The sequence below is a fragment of the Zingiber officinale genome, chromosome 8B (assembly GCF_018446385.1).
Source record: "Zingiber officinale cultivar Zhangliang chromosome 8B, Zo_v1.1, whole genome shotgun sequence".
NCBI classification, from domain to species: domain Eukaryota; kingdom Viridiplantae; phylum Streptophyta; class Magnoliopsida; order Zingiberales; family Zingiberaceae; genus Zingiber; species Zingiber officinale.
In genome coordinates, this window is record NC_056001.1 from 96,620,093 (window position 1) to 96,643,096 (window position 23,004).

At 34.4% G+C, this 23,004-nt stretch overlaps 1 protein-coding gene across 1 annotated transcript in view; it reads left to right on the forward strand.

Moving 5' to 3' along the window:
• Positions 1–23,004, forward strand: part of LOC122017565 (telomerase reverse transcriptase-like) — a 36,200-nt gene that overhangs the window by 7,607 nt on the left and 5,589 nt on the right. Inside the window, exons 2-8 of the mRNA XM_042575213.1 lie at positions 2,769–2,855; positions 2,940–3,125; positions 4,255–4,366; positions 4,428–4,795; positions 5,880–6,006; positions 9,256–9,394; positions 10,735–10,870. Coding sequence (XP_042431147.1) covers positions 2,769–2,855; positions 2,940–3,125; positions 4,255–4,366; positions 4,428–4,795; positions 5,880–6,006; positions 9,256–9,394; positions 10,735–10,870 — 1,155 coding nt within the window. The remainder of the gene's footprint in view (positions 1–2,768; positions 2,856–2,939; positions 3,126–4,254; positions 4,367–4,427; positions 4,796–5,879; positions 6,007–9,255; positions 9,395–10,734; positions 10,871–23,004) is intronic.

A 23,004-nucleotide genomic window follows, 5' to 3' on the forward strand; every position in this document is an offset into this window, starting at 1 on the left:
CCATGTCGTTCCTAACCCCAGGTTGTCCCTGACTCCACAGTCGGCTCCGTGTCATTCCTTCCGCATCGTCATCGGCTCCAATTTAACAAAAAGTTGTTTCTCGACTCCATGTTGTTCCTATCCCTAGATCGTCGTTGACTACATGACATTCCCATTTCCGTATTGTCCTCGGCTTCGTGTAATCTCCATATTCGTACCATTCCTGACTCCGCAAGTGAGGTGTGGAGCCGTTGCTTGTAGAAGATATGGACAATATAGTCGTTTCCTTCGGAGAACGTGGGAAATGCAACCATTTATTCCAAGGAAATGTGTGTAACATAAACGGTAATCTCAGAACATGTGGAGAACATGAGGGCACAACTACAACCCTATAAAAGGTTGTTTGCTTCCACAAGCGCAAGTATGCGTGCACACATCTAGACTTCCAAAAACCCTAAATTACGGTTCTCCTTCTTCATTCTCTCGTGCCGGAGACTTGAGCATCGGAGTGACTATGCGGAGAAACCCGACCATCATTTTAACCTTCTCTTCCTTGTTTTCTTCAATTCAGACTTCAACCAATCCCTTCACTAGTCCCCATTGTTCCTTGGTGATCGACGACAAAGTCAACATCAACGCCAACTTGTCAGCAATCTTAGGCAAGATCAACATATTTTGCCTAGACCAACACGACAGCTAAATGGGTCAACTAGGATAGTGCCGGGCTTGAGCACAACTTGTTGACACCACTATTGTTGTCATTCAAGGCAAACTATCTTAGTTATCTTCTCCATTCTATAGTTCTTAGTAATCTACTTATGGTCACATGCCTCTTCTTCCTTCCGTTCCCTCTTTTTAATTTTTCCTTTCATTTTCACGACTTAGAGTCACAATGGTCAATAGGCATGTCTCACAACATCGTTCTTTAGGCCAGTAGTAGTAAAGGTGATATTAGTTGTATCCTTGGGGTACAAGGGAAGAGAGCTGGCGTTGATGTTATGAAGATGAATGATCATGCTGCAACTACTTTACTGATTGCCCAGTTAACCTAAAGGATTATCATTTCTTTTCATCAAGCCATATTTACCACACAAGTATTTTGGTTGGCTACATACTCTATGCAAGATTGTATCATTAGTAAATACTGGTAATATACTTTGCTCATAGGATTTGACATTTTCATCCATCTAGTGTTACACCCTTGGGCTGTAATCCCATATACATAAAGATACCCCATCGTAGTCACAATCTACTAGTGTAAGTAAGAACATCTTGTACAAGAAAGGAAAATGCTTTAAGTAAATTATCTTTTATAAAAGAAAGGACATAATGCTGTGTATAAGTAAAAATGTTGAATGATTGATAATTATGCAAAATTGATTATTTGACAAAATCAATTTTTAGCACTTCTTGAAACTCTGTATGCTGAAATGAACTGGGATCTCAAGACATCATGCTGCTTGCAAAATGGAGTTCTAAGGAAAACACAGTGGAAACCTAAAATGTTTGGTAGAAAAACATGAGAGATGTATATGAAATTACAATATTAAATAAGAGCTTAAGGAATACTTATTATAATTAATACTTTAACATCAGGACTTCAATTGAGCATATAATTAACATTTGATTTTTATATCATTTGCTAATGACCACACATATTTATATTCACTTTGATTGATTTACATATATGTTTAAAGAAAATAAATTTACTAAAAAGTGAATTATTGGAGCCTTGCCCACAGTGCTATTTAGTATCATTTGACACGTAAATATGAGTTATAAAAGTTGACATGATTCATTTACACAACATAACACGACACAATTTTATGTGGTTGGGTTTGAACTAAACACGTCCAGGTTTACCCATTTATAAATATATAGATATTTAATTATTTATATTAGTTAATTATAAATATTAATCTAATATATAAGTTACAAATATATAATACAATAACATAAATTACTATGTAGTTTGTATTTAAAATTTGTCTATGTTTTTTAAATGGATCACATCACATGATCCGGTTATGATCCATCTACCATATTTGATTAAACGGGCTATAATTGAGTCAACTTGTTTATAAATGTGTTAACTTGTTTATAAATGGGTCTTATGTAGGTTGAAATTTTTACCCATTTGTTAAATAGGTTCGTTTCAGATTTGGTTCAAAAAGGTTGTGGTTCAATGAGATACAATCCTTTTATGATTTGCCAACCCAAATTGCTACCCAACATGGGTTGAACCCCTTATCGATGACAGTGTTTTAGTGTAGCACACTATTATATCATGAGTAACACTTGATATAGGTACCTTGCGTGGGAGTGTAAATGCCCTGATCTTATGACTAGGCTTGTGGTGGAAACAGTAAATATTCCAATTATTTTAAACTTATAATCAGATTCTATGTAGGAGACCGCTTAATGGGTAGGAGAACTTGACTAGTTTCAATCCTTATTTTGAGGGCTTCAAGTCTATAATGGAAATTCTGATCAAAATAGTAAATGGAGTTTCAACCCCTGATTTATGAAGGGCCCCTTTCCTTCTCCTGTGAGGTGAGATTATGAGGATGTGTATTTTTTAGTTAATGCTTTATATGGATTGCAGAAACGTAGTGTGTGTAAAGTCCTATGCTGCATGTCAATAGGTTCTATGATTTTGGAAGACATTTATTCTTGTCTAATCATCTATTATTAGATGTTTTTTTTTATGTTCACTCTTCAAGCACTGCTCTGTTTACAACTTATAACTTTTTACCTTGGTTTACTGAATGGCTGCATCCTGATATCAGGAGAGCCTTTGCTGCACTGTCAGGAAATCTCTTTGCACTTCTACCAGTTCACTTTATAATCCAAGTTGGGATTGGCTCTTATCCAGAGTAAGTATCCAGTTACCAATTACTGTTTCTTATTTGGTATAATTGGTTACTTGTTTTGTTAAAAATACCCACTGCAATGTGCAGATAGGCAGCCAACTTTTGCTATTTCTCCTACGATTTTCGTCAATTTTTATCTCTCTTCAAAGAGGAAGTTATTATCAGATCACTGGGCATCAAATGGACAAACTCATTAAAAAATCGAAATCAATGAAGAACACTTCATTATCACGCAGTCAGCAGCCTGAATTGCCTGAGGTCACGCAAGACATGGTATTACTGACCCTCTTCTAAAGAAGTGACATTTTACAATACAATCTTCACACAGTTTTCACAACTATTCAAACTTCTACTGTAATTGCACACTTTCCCAATATCTTCTCTTAAATATAGTGACTGATACCCATGACTGCAGGTGATTTAATGCATTGGAGGATTGGGGTGTTTAAGGGGAATGGAAGAGAGAATCAGTTAAAATGTGTTATTTTTCCTTGCATTTTCGATTCTAGTTCTCTGTCTCTCTGCCTCATTCCCTCTCAATTTCAATTTTCTACCTCTTTTTTTTTTTTTTCTTTTTCACTCGTGTTGGTATTGTATTATGTGTTTCTGTTCATCTTGTCCTTTTTTAACCATTATTTTTTTGTATCATTAATTGTTGTGGATGCTAGTAGACTAGTTAGACTACTGTCAGACAGTTGGAAGATTGATCAAGTGCTAACCCCAGATTTGGACAGAATTTAATCCTTTATCTCTGACCATCAATTTTCTCATGGTATGAACAAAAGATGAGAATCACCAATTGAAATATTTAGTCACGTTTCACACTATATTATCTTGTGTCAATTGCATGGATAATTTAATTAATAATGATGTGAACTAGACCATAAGAAATCACCAGTGTCTGAAAATTCTTAGTTAAGCAATTAATGATTTTATTGACAAAAAAAATACAACTGTGAATGTGGATATTTGGTTACATTCAATATTCTCCTGCATTGATAAAATTTAGTCAGTATAGAATGGGGCTGATTGATGTGAATTAGAACCTATGATGTCACCTGTGTCTTATATTTCCTAATTTGTCGATCAAGATTGATGAGCAGTAACTGTGGTAATTTTTAGTCGCTTTTGGTCATTAAAGGCTTTATTTTTTTTTGGTAAATTCTTTACCACTTCTCCACACTCTGGTTTCTTAGATTAGTCATATAATCTATTTTATTGGAGAGAATAAAATGGCTTCCATGATAATGTTTAGCTTTCTATATTTGCCTTAATGACCTATATCCTACCAATCAAAAATCAAAGGTGAATTCTTATATATTGTGAACTTTATATACCTAAGTTTATTTGGCAAATTCAGGCTTTCGTACAATTTTTTTTATTGATTTCTCTAATGATCTAGGCTTACACTAAGAACAGACTGAAGAGAAAGCGATGTGAAATTAATCAAAGTTCATATGCCAGGGATGATATGCTAGATCCTGATACTTCATCTATTAGTACTTATGGCAAAGGTATACCCAACTCTGTTAACCAAACCACCATGTATAAGTCTGAAGCATTTCAATTTAACAGAAAATCTGCTGCAACTTGGTAGTGACATTGGACCCAATTGTTCTGATAATCCCAATAATTCTTCTGGACTATGTTCCATTATGAAATCCAGAAAACACAGAAGATTATTCAGCTGGCAACGTGGAAAAAAGGCTAAGGTTCTTGAACAACATATAACATCACCAACTGAGAAACTTTATCCTAGTCCTAGATCAACTACCAGTAATCAGTTTAAGGGGCAGTCTGATATTGTTCTGCCGAAGTTATCTATGCAACTTCAACATTTGAATAATTTTTCACAAGTTGAGGCATATGATAATCAAATTACACAAAGTGACTTTCCAAGAGATTTTGGTTACCCGAAGCAGGATCTAAATCTTCAAAACCTGGTTAGTTTCTGCTCTTTCAATCTTGTCCTTTTTGAATTTTTATTGTTGGCTAGAATCTCAAGTAGCATTTGCATTTCAGTATACGTTGTAATGATTTGGTTATTCACACTTGTACTTGCACTAAATTGTTTATAACCTCTAATAGTTAAACTCTTCACCTACTCCTATATTTGTGTTGGATATTGACACTTTCAATGGACACCAATATTCTTATTGATTACATGTAATTTTTTATTAATGTCCATGTTTGACACTTGTATCACATCCATGTTGTTCAAGTGTCTGCTGATTCAGCGGAGCTCATATTTCCTTGAATTCCATGCATGCTTTCACTTGGAGTGTTCCTAAATAGCTAACCAAGTCAGCATCAGTACCTCATTTGAATCACTAAGTTTCGTACAGTGTTAAAGGAAAGGAACTTTTGAACCTGTTTGGAATTACCTACTCTCAAATGAAAATTACGTTTGTCAAGTCAGTCTAGCAAAAGGTTGCTCACTTCATAAATAGGCTGCAAAACAAAGCAACATTTTGGTAGATTGACTTGGACAATATCAGAATTGAAATGCAAGTCAACACACCATGTCAAGGCCTTCTTGGTTAATTTAAAAATGATCTTGGAAATGGTTTTAAAGGGTTATTATATTCTCCTAATTCGTATGCTAGCTTCTTTTCATGCAAAGAGCTTAGATGTTCACAGACTTTGTTACATTGAGACACATTTTATATTGAGAATGTAGCCTAATATATTTGGTTGCCAAATATTGTCTATTGAATCTGGTTATTCCTGTTATATAATATCTCATTGAAAGCAACACAACTATGCTTCATAGTTTGTACAAGAAATGTTGTTCATGCTTTTTAAATCTTTTGTTAATTCCTAAGGTGAGCAAAATTAAGCTGAGCTGTAATTGTATAATAATAGTTACTTGTATTTTCATCTATTGCTGGGATTCAGTAACTGTCGTTGCTAATGAAAAAACTACTTCTATTCATATGTATTCAGTGATTGACTCACATCAGGTGTTAATGTTCATCCATATCTAGTTGCACTTTGTGCTTAATTGACTAGTAAATCGATCAACAGATTCCTTCCATGTGTTTTTATTGCTTGATGATAAAATCTTCACAAAAGGTGGAAGCTAGAGATCAAATAAAAAGAAGCTACATCTTCTACAATAGTTCCTCAACATATTCAGTTTTCCCTAAAGCCCGTATCCTTTATTGTGTAGATCCACTACATTCTTTTAGAATATGTTATTTCTTTTTGCTGAGAATTTTGGTTGTCTTTATATTGCAAGGTTCTAATACGTTATAAATTTTTTATTTTTTGTTGTATTTGGAAGGGGAGCCTTGGCGCAATGGTAAAGTTGTTGTCATGTAACCAAAAGGTCACGAGTTCGAATTCTGGAAACAACCTCTTGTAAAAAGAAGGATAAGGCTGCGTACAATGGATACTTCCCCGAGACCCCGCATGGCAGGAGCTTCGTGCACCGGACTGCCTTTTTTTTTTTTTTTGTTGTCTTTATGTTTCAACTCACACAAGTGAAAGAATTGATGCATTAGTTCTATTAGGCAATTAGAATCGACCATTAGTTCTAAATGCTTAAACTCAGGTTAATATTATAAATTTTCTCTAACTCATAATTCTCTTGTAAGTCTAAATTTGGGGTTCACAATTTCTCCCACTCAAGGCTAGGCTTGATGTTTGTGTCAAGTCTTAAAGTTCATCTCATGCTTTAGAATAATCTCTAATGAGACCCAATGATACACCACCATCACACAAACAATCCTGTCACTACATTTCTCTAGGATTAGGTTTGCTATGATGCCAAAATGTTACAAGTCTCCTAGACAAGAGAACTAGCTTGTTGATCATATTAACCTCACAAGCCTCCGCATGGGACCATACTGGTGTATTATGATTTATAACTGGTGCCTAGGTTTATTATTTTTCAGTCTTTTATCTTTTTACTATTTCTGTATGGTATTATTGGAGTAGGTATTGAGATTAAAAGGTTTCAGTAAAAGAAATTTAACTCCGTATTTGAATTCTAATAGTGAACAAATAACCTTGATAATCATGAAATTTGTGCAGGTAATAATTTGGAGATTTTGGATGTATTATTAAGATGGAATTGATGAAGATTCCACTGTAGCGTATTAAGTGGGTGGTTGAAATGAAAAGAAGCTTTGGAGTCTTGTATGATCGCCACATGCTCCTTAAATTTGGAAAAAAAAAATTGATTGTGCTAGAATTGTCAGGGACAGTAGGTGAAAATAATTCTTGGAGGGATGGGTATTTGGATGCGTATGCTTGCTATATAATTATCATTAAATTTATTTTCATGTAAGAGCAATTAGGTGTAGCTCCTAGTTAGGATGAAAATAGAGATAAGTTGATATGATATGCATAGATTTAAAGTCTACCGATCAATTATGAAGTTTGAGATGTTGAATCAATTAGGCTGTGTTTGGTTAGGCATAATGTGATCAAGCTTGTAATATAATTAAATTTGTAATGTAATGTAATTAATATTACATTACTATGTTTGGTGAAAGAGTTGTATACTATGATTATAAGGGTGATTACATTCTTTTATTTAGTGTTTATTATTTTTTATAAGGAATGTAATTCATATTATTATAAAATGACAAAAATATCCTGTGACCTTTGCCCGTGACGAGTGGCGGCGGCAACGGCCAACGGCAAAGGCGACCGACGGCGGCGACGACGACCGACGACAACTGACAGCGACGGTGGCAACCCATGGCGGCAGTGATCGGTTGGTGCAAGAAATTGACTAAGGGCATATTTGACATATTAAATCTTAGGGTTGGAATGCAATCCAGATTACATACTATCAACTTTGTAATCCAGATTACAAAAGTTTATTATCTTTTGTAATCCAAATTACATTACATTATATTACATTACATTACATTACAGGTTTAAAATTGCATCAAACAAAGTAATCAATCTTATAATGTAATCCTGATTATATTACAAGGTTGATTATCCCTCACCAAAGGCAGCCTTAGTGTAAGGGGTGAGGAGTATATTGAGGTTATAAAAAGCTGTAGTTAATGGACCCAAATTGATTTAATTGATCTTAAAGGCAGTAATGATATAACCTTAGATAAAGCTCATTGGTAGCATAAGGTTGATATTGCTGATCCCAACTACTTGGAACAAATATCACTTTAAAATGCTGATTTGAATTCTTAAGATGTAAATTATTTCCAACTTTGATCTTGCTACCTCACTCTCACATTTTTATCCATAGGGCTTTACTCTTCTCCTCTTAACTATATTTCTCATAGTTGCTATTCTGTTTTTTTTTTATGAGATTCATGTGAACCTAGGCTCGTACTTATGCTTGAAGAGATAAGTGATTTTGGTGAGGTTATGTTTTTCTGTTTCTGTTTACTTCAACATTCAATCTGTGGTTTAAACAGTGTACTATACCAACAGTGCGATTGGTCTACCAAATGTGTTTTGCATTGTTTTATTTAGTTATAATTTCAAACAGTCAAAGCTCAACTTACACCAGGATCTAAATTCTAACAAATTTCTTAATAGTTCTGAGTTTCTGGCTTCATTTATAAAAAAGTAATAAAACTAGTTATCCTTGGTATTTAATTTGAAAGTCTCCTTTACACTATATCTTAATGTTCTTTTATGAAATCAATGAAGGGGTCAGTCACACAAGACTAGTTCTTTTCTGTTCAATGAACTATTTAGAAATTTGTATAATCAGGCGGGAAGTCCATAGTTAAAAAAAGTCTAGTCATTTTCTCATGTATTTTCCTATCTCAATATGTTAGGCAGGAAACACTTATAAATATGTTGATTACTGTATCATGTTAAAGTGGGTCCATTGCAAATTGCGTTATTCTACTCAAAGTATATATTAATGCAAATAAAAATTTCATTTTCTCAAAAGATGGGATTTCTAAACTCAGTTCTATAACCTTGGACAAATTTAGTATGATGATCTAGAAACGAGCATAGATTGGATAACTGAAAAACCAGTGTCTGATTATGAGCTCTTTAGAATTGTCGACTGCCAATTTGTTTACGTAAAGAACAAAGTTGCAAGTTGGCTGATGATATCATTTATTGACAGGATTTAAGCTCCATGACTAATAGTTTGTTGTAAAATTTGTTTCTTATGTAGTGGGCATGCACTTTTGCTGAGCTGCATTATTATGATGTTGAGTATGATTTTGAGGATTGCAATTCTTTCTACATTAATAGGTGAAGGATCTATGCTCATGATCAATGATGGTTAGTTAGTTGACTCACTAGAAAGGATATATTAATCACCAGTGATGAGAGCTTCAAATTTATTTAATTAATTGGTTTTGATATATGATGATTGCAATGCTGTTATTTTGGCTACTGGATATTGTGCAGTAATTCTATGTTGGAAGAAACTTGACTTCTTGATGACATTTAGACATCCTTAATCAACTAAAGCCAAATAATTCTGGTGCAATTACTCTAATGAAGCATATTTTTGGGTTCCCCAATGGATGCAAAAACTTTGTAACCTGTCTAGATTCTGGTTATGGCTGTGCATTGAAGTCCCAATGCTTGTAAGTTCTGCATGCTACATAAGTTACATTTTCTTATTAGCTTTAGTATATTGTGGCTTTCTGCTTATCTACTAAAAGATATCAGTAAATGTTCGGATTAGCATCCACAAGTGTTTTTTGAGTGCTTTGGTATATTTGGTTTGCTGATTTTATTGCACATTGGAAACAATTTCTTACCAATTTGGAATTACGTATAAGCTAAATTTAGCATGAACTTTGAGATCATAAGGAATCTAGAACTTTTCTATTCCAGAAGTTTATTCTCATATTTTCTGTTTTGTAAAGGATCTAGCACGGGAAAAAATGTATGATCAAATTTTTAGCTAATACTTCAAACTAACACTAATATGTGGTATCATCTATTAATATATGACTACATTGTATTCTCTAATGGTCAGACCTGTCATATGCTAGAGTTTGAACAAAATTTAGATAAATTAAATAAATTATGAACATTTTATTCATTGTAAAATTGTTTTAACAAATTATGTCTAAAATTGTTGAATCAGATGGCAGGTGTAATTTATCAAAAATTGTATGCAATATGTTAACTTCAGAATGTGCTAGATTTGAAAATATGATTTCATGCTAAATTCATATTCAGATTAGATTTTTCAAAAATAAAAAAGAATATCATGCTAGTAGTTAAAACCTCTAAAATTTCTGCCTGATTTAGCGTGTATGATTATACCAGACTTTCAATATGTAGTCCAAGACTGGTAGTTAAGAAGCCTCTCTATATTCTTTTGATCTTTATTGAGTAACTTCTTTCTTATATTTGCATTAAAATTATCTGACTCCATAATGGTTGCCTTTTTTTATTCTGCCCTGGATGTGCCAAATCTTTTTTAATTTCTTTGTAGCTGTTTTGGATGTCTTATCTATTGTTCCTCTTTTATGTTTTAATTTCATCATTTACTTTGATGCATGTACAATCAGTTGTCACTCTGGTATTAGCTTATTGAATCGATAATTGCAAACTCATGTCCTGCTAATAGAGCCTTTGGGTTGAATCTAGTAATTATTAATTTATAATTTAATTAATATAGGACTAGTAGGGACTAGTAATAAAAAGACAAGACATCTGAAGCCTATCTTACAATCTTTGCTTCCAATTTCATTGAACATCTATGGAGATGTATCATCTATTCATCTTTGAATTAGTTAGATACATCTTTTGTTACAATATATGGTTCTAATATACTTTCGCTTTGGTTTTACTTAACAGTTAAATTAATTCCACAAATAATTTCTTGTCCTATTAAAGCAACTTCTTGCAATTTGTAAGGCTCAACCTTTATCCATGTTTTTCATGTCATAATATTTCCCTTGATTCTTAGGTATCATTCACTTTTACACTCTCTAAAGTCTCTTATACGGAATGCCCAGCGTTGTCAGCGTAATAGGCTGTTGTTCAAACATTGCCTTCAGATTTTCAAAGAGCACACTAGGGATGATAACAATTCAAATTCTCAGGTTTGTATTTTCGAGAATGCTGCTGTTAGTTTTGAATTGTAATTCATATAATTAACTTGATCCAATGCTTATGCCAATGCTAATTGAATTAAGGGTTAAGCATCATTTTTAGTTGTCTTATTAGTGTAAGTTGGGTGAATGGTGACATTTTATCTTCTACTACTAATTCTTAAATGGTCATTTATGTCTAATTTTTTCTGTTTAATATTCTTGATCAGTGATGTCATTCTTTTCTTGTTGATGTGTGTTTAACTCATATTGGAACTCTCTCTCATGCATTGAACTTCAATACCACATCTTGTTGTGCCACCACACTCCTATTGACTACATGTAAATTTTTTTCATTGGTTTATTTAATACCAATAGCACATGAGCAGAAGATGAGAGTTGTAGAGATGAGGATGCTAAAATGGATATGTGGACATATGAGGACAAAATAAGAAATGAGAGCATTAGAGAAAAAGTTGGAGTTGCATCTATTGAGGGAAAAACTCCGAGAGAAACGGTTAAGATGGTACAAACATGTACTTAGATGATCGATAAATGCTCCAATTAGGCGATGTGAAACTATAACAAATACGCACATCAAACGAGGAAGAGGAAGATAAAAAAAAGACTTGATTAGCAACAATAAAATTAGATAAAATTTATTTAAGTATAGATGATTCTATAATAGAGCATAGAGTCCAATAGCGTAGAAAGATTCATATAGCCGACCCCATCTAATAAGATAAGACTTGGTTGTTGTTGTATTTAATTCCTATGTTAGATTTCCCTCAACCTTAATCAACATGTCTCTCCTCATTTGTGCACTTGTCTCCTTAAATACTTGTTGCAAGTGCTATGAAATGATTTCCCCTACTTGAGCTCACTGTGGGATTTGTCATGTCCCACATAAGTTAGGTTTATCGAGAGGTAAACTTCGCTTGCTACGTGTGGTGTATAGAAAAGTTGGAGCAGAACCCAATAAACCTACACATTCCTCAAGGAAAATTCAACTCAAAATGCAGCTGCTAATGATACCCTACACCTAGAAATAGACCAAGGAGATAAATGATAAGAGAAACAATTGATTTGCCACATCTTAAATTGTTTCCATTTGTTTTAGGTGTAAAGAGATTAAATTGGTTTGCTATTGGCTATTTTACAACAAAAAATTGAAACTTATTTTTTTTTTGGAAAAATAAATTTAGCAAAAAATATCACTACAAAAAAATAGTAGAAAATAATTTTGTCTTGATGTAGTCTCACTAATGAGACACAAATGAAGGAATAAAATCTTCTACTTCTACCTATCACAATGACGGAGGATTCCATTTATACAAGAAACAACTCCTCATTCGTAACAATATTTATTGTTGCATCATAACCACAAAATAACAACACTAAAAAAATACACAACCGAAGTAAACTTTATTATGTTTTTTGAAATAAAGTAACAAAAATAAGTGGATTCGTGCTAACAAAAATAAATTTGCTAAAAATAAAAGTATGTAAAGCTAATGAAACAATTATTCATCGTGCAACTTGAAAATAAAATGATAGCAAGACACATTTCAAAGGCAATTGCATAGTTCTTTAAGCAAGATGTAACTTGAAATGATAAGCACACTTCAATCATATGCACCATTATAAGATTTTGAGATGTATATTTGATTTATTGCAATGCAAGAAGCCAACATCCACCTTATCCACTAATTTCTACAAAAAGGTCATACATTGACCCCGGGTAGCCCACATAGTCACCTCACAGCCATCTATAGAGAGGTAAATCAAGAAATTGAGCAGGCCATTACATGGGAGGGTATTTCTGCCGGCTTCGTCGGGAATTGACCCTTGCCCATTTTTGCAAATCTACCATACGGTGACCAACTCGACTATGCCTTGGGGGCATGAGTGATCCACTAATTGATTGCACACCAATTGGTGAATTTCGGCCTAAATAGTGTGCCCAATTGACCCAACATGTTTAGGTGAACTTGTGCTTCAAATCGGTATGAATAACATCATCAAAATGTCCAATAGTTCGTGATTAACTTGGGTGGTTATAACGTAAGAGTCACAACTGAATGAAAGGGTGTGAGTGGTAATTAAGTGTCTAGAGTGAGGTTTAGATTCACTTTCAATTTAATTAGGAATTCACAACATGCAACATGTTATTTATCAACCTCCAAACGTCATTATTCTTCTTCCTTGCTAATGAAACTTCAAATACTGAATTTTTGCACTACACTCTATTGAGCAGATTTCAACAACCTTGCCTCCAAGTCAGGTGGATCTTTGGATTCATCCTTGGCAATGCAAGTTGAATAACAATGGATGATTTTGTTGTATCCTAAAGGAAATTCACTATACCCCCAATCACACACTATTGGTGGTGGGGCCGAATTAAGCCTTAAGGAAAGCTACTACGCTAATTGAAATTGTTGATTACTACGAATCAACAAATAATTATTTTAATCTTGCAACAATTTAAAAGACCTATATGTTTAAAGGGGGAAAAAAAAGTTTTGTAAATACAATAACAATAGCCAAGCAATTATCTAATTAAGTGGCGTTGGCTATATAGATTCTTTAGTGCCATCGGGGTAGATCCCCTATTATATTATCATCTATATTTAAGTGAATTTTATCTTGTTTTATAGGTGCTTACCAAGTCTTCCTTAATCTTACTCTTCCTTGATTGTCTAACTAGGACATTTATTAAATGCCTAAATACATATTCATACTATTTTAAATGTGTCTCTTGGAGTTTTTCCTCAATAGGTGCAACCCGACTTTCTATTCTAATTTTTTTTTCTTGTACATCCTTATATGTCCGCATATCTATCTTAAGATTTTATCTCTACGACTCATCTTCTACTCGTATGCTCGCTTCATAGCTCAATATTTAACTCTGTATAATATAGCAAGTCAAATTGATGTTTTGTAGAACTTTTCTTTTGTGGAAAATCAATCTTGGCAGATTTATTATTTATTGTAGATTTGATTTTATTTATTTGTCCTATTGATTCTTTAAGTAGGAGTATGCGACTTGTATATAGAGGATACACGAATATTGAAATAGAGAAATATTTTTCTTGAAAACTTTCATGGTATTAGAGCCACCCTAACCCTAAATCTAGTTCTGCCCTGCCATTGCCTCCTGCTTCCATCTCTTTCGACCATAACATCTCTTCCTACAGTTAATCATGTCGAACTTCGAGCAGATTGCAGCAAGCTCTACTCCAAATCTCCCCACAATGTTGCGATTCCCAATTCAACCAAAAACTGGTTCAATTACCATTCACAAACTGAATGACCACAATTATCTTCCGTGGTCACAATCTATAATGATGTTCATCAGCGGGCCAGGAAAAGATGATTATCTCTAAGGTGTTCCAAAACTAGGAATAAGCAATCCGGAGTATCGAGTCTAGAGAGCCAAAAACAATCTAGTTATGTCATGGCTAATCAGTACTATGAATGTAGAAATTGGTGAGATTTTTCTGTTGCTAACAACAACCCAAGATATATGGGAGGTGGTTTGGGATACTTTGCCAGTCAACATTGTTGAATTATTTCACATTGAAAACACTCTCCAAGATTTCAAGCAAGGATAGTGACAACTTATTTCACAACTCTCACTGACTATTAGCAATAGGTGGATCTCTTTGAAACCTATAAGTGGAAATGTTTCCAAGATCAAATATATTTTAAGAAATTTGTGGAGAACAAGAGAATTTTTAAGTTTCTGATGGGACTTGAGGAGTCCCTAGATGTAGTAAGGGGCAAAACCCCGGCACAAAACCACTGTTAAGTCTTAGGGAGGCATTTTCAGAAGTTTGAAGGGAAGAAAGTCGTATGCGGGTAATGTTGGGACATCCAAACCCCGAAATTCAACCTCTCAAGTCAACTTAAACAAGTGCTTCAACTGCCTGGAATCCCACTTACAACATAAAAAAGGGGCATCCTTGGTTTGACTACTGTCAAAAGCAAGGACACACTAAAGACAATTGTTGGAAGCTTCATGGGAAACCAAGATATCGAAGGTCCTCCTATGTCCACAAAGCAAGGAAAAATTATGTGTGACTAACTTAGTTCCTTTCTCTAAGGAACAACTTGATATTCTTCAACAACTTAGTTCCATTCAGAAGGCAAACATATCGCATCCATCAACAATGCATACATCTCCCCACTCTTCTTGGATTGTGGATTCTGGCGCTTCAGAGCACATGATAAGTGATAGATTACTTTTCTCCACTTTTTTATTAATTGACAAACCTCAATCAGTGCGTATAGCAAATGGGACATATGCTAAAGCGGTTAGGACAGGAACCATTCATCTCTCAAGCACATTAAATCTCAATGTTGTGCTATTTGTTCCCGACCTTGATTGTAATCTTGTGTCTGTTAGTAGATTAAATAAGGATCTCAGATGTGAGACTAAATTTTTGTCTAACTCTTATGCATTTCAGGACTTGAGCACTAGGCAGACGATTGACAATGCTAAGTGTCATACAAGCCTTTACTTTCTGAATGTATATCTACCCTCATGTCATTTGGTTAGTCAAAAATATTAGTTGAGTCCTAGTGATCATTGTCAGTCCAATAAAGAAAGTGATATTATGATGTGACACTTTCGACTTGGTCATTCTAATTTTTCATATCTATGGTATTTGTTTCCCTCACTCTTTATTATTAAAAACCCAAGTTTGTTTCAAGTTTGTCAACTTGCAAAACATACTTGAAACACTTACTCTCTCGAACTATATAAGCCCATGCATCCTTTTTCTCTGATCCATGGTGACATCTGACTATCTGAGGACCATTTTGTACTCTGAGTCTCACATGCTCAAAGTGGTTCCTCCTCTTGGTTAGCGATCACACTAGACTATGTTGGGCATTCTTAATGAAAGACAGAAACTAACTTCATGTCATGGCCAAAAACCAATTCAAAGTTAATATTTAAATACTCAAGACCGACAATGCCAAAGATTTTTTTTCAATTCTGATCTTTGCTCATATCTCAAATATCATGGAATTGTCCAACAAAACTCCCGTGTTGATATACCACAACAAAATGGTGTGGCTAAAAGGAAAAAATCGTCACATTCTTGAGGTGGTCTGATCCCTACTATTTCAAACTAATGTCCCAACTACTTTTTTTTTTGGGGAGAAGTAATCCTAACTTCTACATACCTTATCAATCGTCTGCCTTCTCGAGTCCTCAAATACCAAATTCCATTGCAGACACTACAAAACATATTTCCCCAATGTCACCTTATCTCCAACTTTCCTCTCAAACTCTTTGGTTGTACAACTTTTGTACACATTCATTCTCAATATCGAGGCAAGCTTGATGCTCGGGCTATAAATGCATCTTTCTTGGTTATTCCTCTAATAAAAAAGGATACAAATGTTATTCATCGGTCACTAAAAAGTTTTACAATACTATGAATATTATGTTCTTTGAAACTATCCCTTACTACTCTAATACTACAATTCAGGGGGAGAACAATACCAATGAATTGCAATATTAGGAGTGGGCATCCCTTATTGAGCCATCATCATTTGAGTAATCTATTCAGCCTTTCTCAAAGACTAGTGATTCACCATCGCCAGACATTAATAGTCACCCTCCTCCTCCTCCTCCTGAAAGAAGGGCATGTACTACCTCAACATTGCCAAGAGAATTCCCCAAGCCAAGTTGAACCTGAATGACAATAGGAGACAATAGATTGCCCATAGTTGGATCTACATTAAATCTACCAATTACACACAAGAAAGCTATAAGATCCTGCACTCAACACCCTCTTCATAGTTGCATCTCCCACGTGAATCTATCGCCATCATTTCATGCATTTGTGACTTCTTTAGACAAAATCAATATTCCTAACTGTGTTTGAAACTCTTAAAGTTCCTAAATGGAATAAGGCAACTCTCAAGGAGTATAATGCACTAGAAAAGAATACCACATGGGTGATAACAAAGCTACCACCAGGAAAGAAAACTGTGGGGTGTAGATGACTATTCTCAGTTAAACAAAATGCAGATGGAACCATAGATAGGTACAAAGCATGCCTAGTGGCAAAAGGATATACTCAATCATATGATTTTGATTATCAGGAGATCTTTGCACCAGTAGATAAATTCAACATAGTTCATGTTCTATTGTCCATTGCTGCCAACTTGGAGTGACAACTCTGTCAACTCGATGTTAAAAATGTTTTCCTTAATGGAGACTTGACTAAAGAAGTATGCATGGACATCCCAACTGGTTTTGAGACGAGTGATACACATGGAAAAGTATGTAAACTCAAAAAGGCTGGGCTGAAAGGATAACAAGAGCATGGTTTGACAAATTAACAAAAGTCTTAAAGAATGATGGATACTCTCAGTCACAAGCTGATCACACTTGTTCATGAAGTATTTCTCAGATGGAAAAAACACAATTCTAATTGTGTATGTTGATGCATTGTCCTTATATGAAATCATGGTGATGAAATTGGAAGACTCAAGTCTCTCATGTCCAAAGAATTCAAGATCAAAGACTTGGGGCATTTAAAGTATTTCTTTGGAATGGAGGTAGCACGAAGCAAGAAAGGCATATCTATTTCCCAACACAAATATGTTCTTGGTCTGTTGTGTGAAACCGGAATGAGTGGGTGCAAGCCAGTTGAAACCCCTGTGGATCCTAATATGAAGTTTATGCCTAGAACTGATGAATTAGCAATGGATAAGGGGCAATACTAGCAGTTAGTAGGTAAGCTGATTTACCTAACCCATACACGTCCGGACATAAGTTTCTCAGTGAGTCGAGTGAGTCAGTTTATGAGTAATCCATCTATAAATCACATGGAGGCAGTGAATCATATATTGAAATACCTAAAGAAAGATCCAAGGAAGGGTCATATGTTCAAGAAATTAGGTAGCATATCTTTAGAAGTATATACTAAAGTTGATTCAGTATGATCCCCAAATGATAAATAGTCTACATCAGGATATTTCTCTTTCGCATGGGGAAACCTAATGACATGGAGAAGCAAGAAACAAATTGTGGTTGCTATAAGCAGTGCAGAAGTTGAGTTTAGAGCACTAGCCTTAGGTATTTGCAAGGGGATATGGCTAGAGTGGCTGCTAAATGATATCAAAATTGAGACATCAGACCCTATTCAAATCATATGTGACAACCAATCAGCTATCGCAATTGCCAGGAATCCTGTCCACCATGATCGTACCCTATGTTACATGGATACAGATACGGGTATCGTATCGGATACAACACGGATATGACGATACGAAAAATTTTAAAAATATAAGACACGATACGGATAGGATATGACGATTATTAAAAAATAAAAAATATTATATATATATATATATATATATATATATATAGCTAATATTTCTAATTTGCTAAAACTTATAAAGTTAAAAAATTTTAGAGCTTTACCTTGGATTCAAAGAATGCGTCAAACAATGAAGAGGTGTATTGCTTTTATTCCATCACTCCACTAGAATATTATGAACAACCTCGTAAAACTTTGGATCTCCACTATGAGGCCTCTTTGAGATAGCAACTCTTATTTTTTCTATCATTTCATCCCGCCACTCATAGACTAAATGAAGACAAGGTTGATCAGTGTTTGCTTTCCTTAGCATCTCATAAATTGGACTTGTGAAAACAAGTATATAATCAATTTTTTCCCAAAATTGATCATCCAATATCTTGTACTTCACTACTCTAGCCTTCACTACATCATCCTCCTTGTACAAATCCCATCTTTCACTAATCACCATGTTTTGAAGACATTTCTTGATTTGTCTGAACCTTTTAAGCATAATGATCGTGGAAGCAAATTGAGTATCTGCAAGTGATAGCATCTTCAAGTTTGAGTTATCGTTGAACATTGATAATCTCATATTGTGATTCATGATAAAATTCTTGATCATTGAAGCATCATTTGCTACTTCTGCTATCCACTTGCACTCATCAAAGTCTTCTTTGTCTTGTAGAGAGTCAGTTGGTGCAAAAATATTCTTCAAAGCGAGATTCAATGTGTGCACAACGCAAGGAGTCCAAAATATGTGTGGGTACTTTGCCTTAATGAGTAACCCGAGCAGCTTTGCAAACAGGAGCATTATCGGTGACCACTTGGACAACATTTTGATGCCCCACTTCATTTATGGCATTAATGAGCAACTTAGAGATGAAGCTTTATCCTTGTACTCACCTTCACAATTTATCGTCTTCAAAAACATGGACCACTTTCACACACAACCATGATATTAATTAGCGGTCTTCTTTGCACATCCGACCACCCATCACTACAAATACTAACTCCCTTTTGTTTCCAAGCAGCTTTTGTTGGCTCCAAAAGCTTTCCAATATGAGTTTTTTCTTTTTGAAGAAGTGAAATTCTCAATAAATTGTATCCAGGTGGAAGATAACCTGGAATTGTTCGTTGAGTAGCCAAACTGAAAGCACGAACATAATGAGGATTCCTAGCAATATTGAAAGATAATCCCCCGGTGTAAAATAACCTTGCAATTTCAGCGTGGAGCTCATCTCTAGCATTCAAGTTAAAAGTTTTTTCAAGCAGACCAATTGGTCCTTTCATCTTCTTTGTTGGATTATAATTTTGCAAAATAGTGAAATACCACTAGAACAAAATGAGGATTTTGAAGCCATATTTGATGATGCAGATGACGAAGGCAATGGAACTTCTTTCTGTTTAGAATTCTTCTTTCTCAATTCCGCATCATTAATAAGTTGTTGCATATGCTTCATTTGATCCATTGTAACAATCGTACAACCTGCAATTCCAGCACCTTTTTGTTTTAACAGGTGTGCTTCACCCTTGAATATGATCCTTTGCACACTTTATTACATGACCAAGTGACATTTCCTCCTCCAACTGCCTTTTCCACCTTGGTTACAAATTTCCACTAAGGAGAATAATCATCAACATCCTCTTGTGTTCTCTCATTTTGAAAACTTTCCATAGGAAATAGGCTGAAAATAACAATTAAGAAGCTGCGGAGAGGGGCCTATTGTTAAACTTACCAAAAGCAAAAACAAATTTGTGATCTCAGAAGAAAAAACAAAAAGTAAACTTACCAGAAAGAGGGCAGCGACGGGAAGCAGCGGTGGGCTTCTACAAACAACTGCGGGTTGTTGCTGAGCAATGGCGGGCTTTTGCGAGAAGCGGCGGGTTGCTGTTGAGCAGGGGCGGGTTTCTGCGAGTAGCGGCAGGCGATGGAGAGAGGCGGAGAGTGTAGGCGAGCAGCGGAGAGCGCTAGCGAATCGCGGAGAGCGCAGGCGAGCAGCAGAGAGCGCAGGCGATGACTGCGCAAGCGACAATCGCGATGAAGGAAGGTCGCGTCTCGATGAAAAAGAGAATTGGGAGCAGGGAGAGTAATTTAGGATTTTTTTTCATTTGAATAAATGTCCTCATAATTTTATTATTTTTCAATTTTACCCTCGAAATTTTTATTTTTTTTGCAATTGAGCCCAAACGTGTTCGGAAACGTGCCCCATCTGTGTCTTAGTTGTATCTGACTGGTCAAAATTATAAAAAGTCAATGACACGGTTTTAGCCGTGTTCGACACGCGTATTTGCGTTTCATGTCCGTGTCCATATCGTGTCCGTGTCCGACACTTCTAAAAAATTTTTTTTGGAAGTGTCCATGCTACACTGATTGTACTAAACATGTGGAGATTAATCGGTATTTCATCAATGAGAAAATTGAAGATAAGTCAATCACCTTTAACTACATTCCATCAAAGCATCAAGTAGCTGACATCCTAACCAAGGCCTTGTTCAGACATAATCTAAGTAAGATGAACACGATCAGGGTTACGAAACATCTACGACCTAGTTTGAGAGGAGTGTGGAAAATCTATCTTGGCAGTAAAATCAATCTTGGTAGATTTATTAGAGATTTATTATTTATTGTAGATTTGATTTGCTGTAATTAATTAGGAGATATTCTGTAATTAATTAGGAGATTTTGATTCTTTAAGTAGGAGTATGTGACTTGTATATAGAGGATACATGGATATTGAAATAAAGGAATATATTTTCTTGAAAACTTTCACCTTTAAGTTTTAAAGATACCTTATGATCACAAAGAACATTTGACGCCTTCCTTCATTCAAACCATCTTGCTAATATTTTATGTAAAGCATTTTTATTAAATCCCTTCATCCTTTTGCAAAAACGATTTTAAATACATCAAACTTTCAAGTACAAGTCTCTCGTCATCTCCTATCTTAATAATTGTCTTATTACGTCTACTATTACTAAACTTAAAATTTATATATTTTGTCTCTACTGAACTAAGCCTAAAACCTTTTAACTTCCGACTCACACATTATAACTAAAATAATGTCATTTGCAAACATGCACCATGGTAACTTATCGTGGACATGTCTAGTGGGTTCTTCCATAATTAGTGTTAAAAGATATAGACTTAGAGTTGATACTTGATGTTGCCCTATTTTTATAGGAAATGCTTCGGTTAATACGTATGAAATATTCACTCTTGTCATTACATCATTATGTATTTCTTTAATTGTCTTAATATATGCTACACTAATACCTCTTCTAGAATTCTTCATATAATTTTCTTTGGGACTTTGTCATAAACTTTTTTCTAGGTTAATGAATATTAGTTTTAAGTTTTATTTTGCTTGATACTTTTTAATTAGTTGTCTAAAAAGATGTATAACTTTTACCATAGACTTTTAAGGCATGAATTCAAATTAATTTTAGTCACAGTCTCCTTCCTTAATCTTTTATTATTTTTCCTCCAAGTTTCATGGTATGCTTCATTACTTAATGCTTCTGTAATTGTTTTTATATAGGAGAACTAAAGTACTTACCCTTCATTAATGAGACCTTTTTTTTTAATATAAGGTTGAATAATTTCGGAAGTCATTCAATATCGTGTTTCCCTAGTTACTTCCATACCTCTATTAGAATATCGTCTGGTCCGGTCTGATCCAACTGCTTTTTCATTTTTTATCCCATTTAGTGCTTGTTTTACTTCTGAAATTTGAATTCTTCGATAAAAATTTAAATTTTTATACTCCTTAACTTACTTTAATTTCCTAAGCTAAGTTGGTCACCTAACTCTTTATTTAAATGTTGATAAAAATATTCCATTCATCGCTCCTTTATTTCCTCATCCTTCACTATTACCCTATGGGATTCATCTTTAATATATTTTATTTGGATAATATCCTTTATTTTCTTCTCTCTCGCTTTAACTATTCTATAGATGTCTATTTGACCTTCTTTTATATCAAGCTATCGATATAAGCATTGGAAAGCTTTATTCTTGTTGCACTTATTGCCTTTTTAGCTTCGTTTTTGGCTACTACATGAGTTTTCTTCATTCTTGCAAGTATATGGTAACTTATAAGTTGTTTTTTCCCTTCAATTTCACTTTTTGGTGGTGCATATCCTCTTGGCTCATTGAGTATGTCTTGGCCACTATTTTTAAAATTTTAAGTCATCTTATCTCATGTTGTATTAGCATTTTTCACAATATTTGTGTTGTTATCCTCTCCTTAAAGATAATTTGTTTCCTATAATATAACTTCCACTACTTGGTCCTAGGAGCTATGCAGATTTTTCTTCTACTGATGTTATGCTTGAGGCACATATCCACTAATCTATGTTGGGTGGTTAAGAATTCTCTATGAATGACCTTGCAATCTTTATATATTTTTCTACCCCTCTTTTTACTATAAGAAAGTCAATTTACAACTTATTGTTCCCACTTTTGGAAGTAACTAAGTGTTTTTTCTCTTTTTGAAAAATGTATTAGCATTTATAAGTTCATATGTTATCACGAAATTCAATATAACTTTTTCTTCTTCATTTCTTTTTTTGAAATATCGGAAACAACCTCTTGCAAAGCAGGGTAAGGTTGCAAACAATAGACCCTTCCTTTGGACCTTACATTGGTGGGAGCTTCATGCACTGGGCAACCGTTTGTGCTTGAATTTCTTATTTCTTTTTTCGAAACAATAGCCCTCATGCACCTTATTATATTCTTCATTTCTTACTCTTACATACTTATTTAGATCTCCTTTTGTAAAAATCATCGGAATTTTTTGTATTATCTCATCTAAGTTTCTC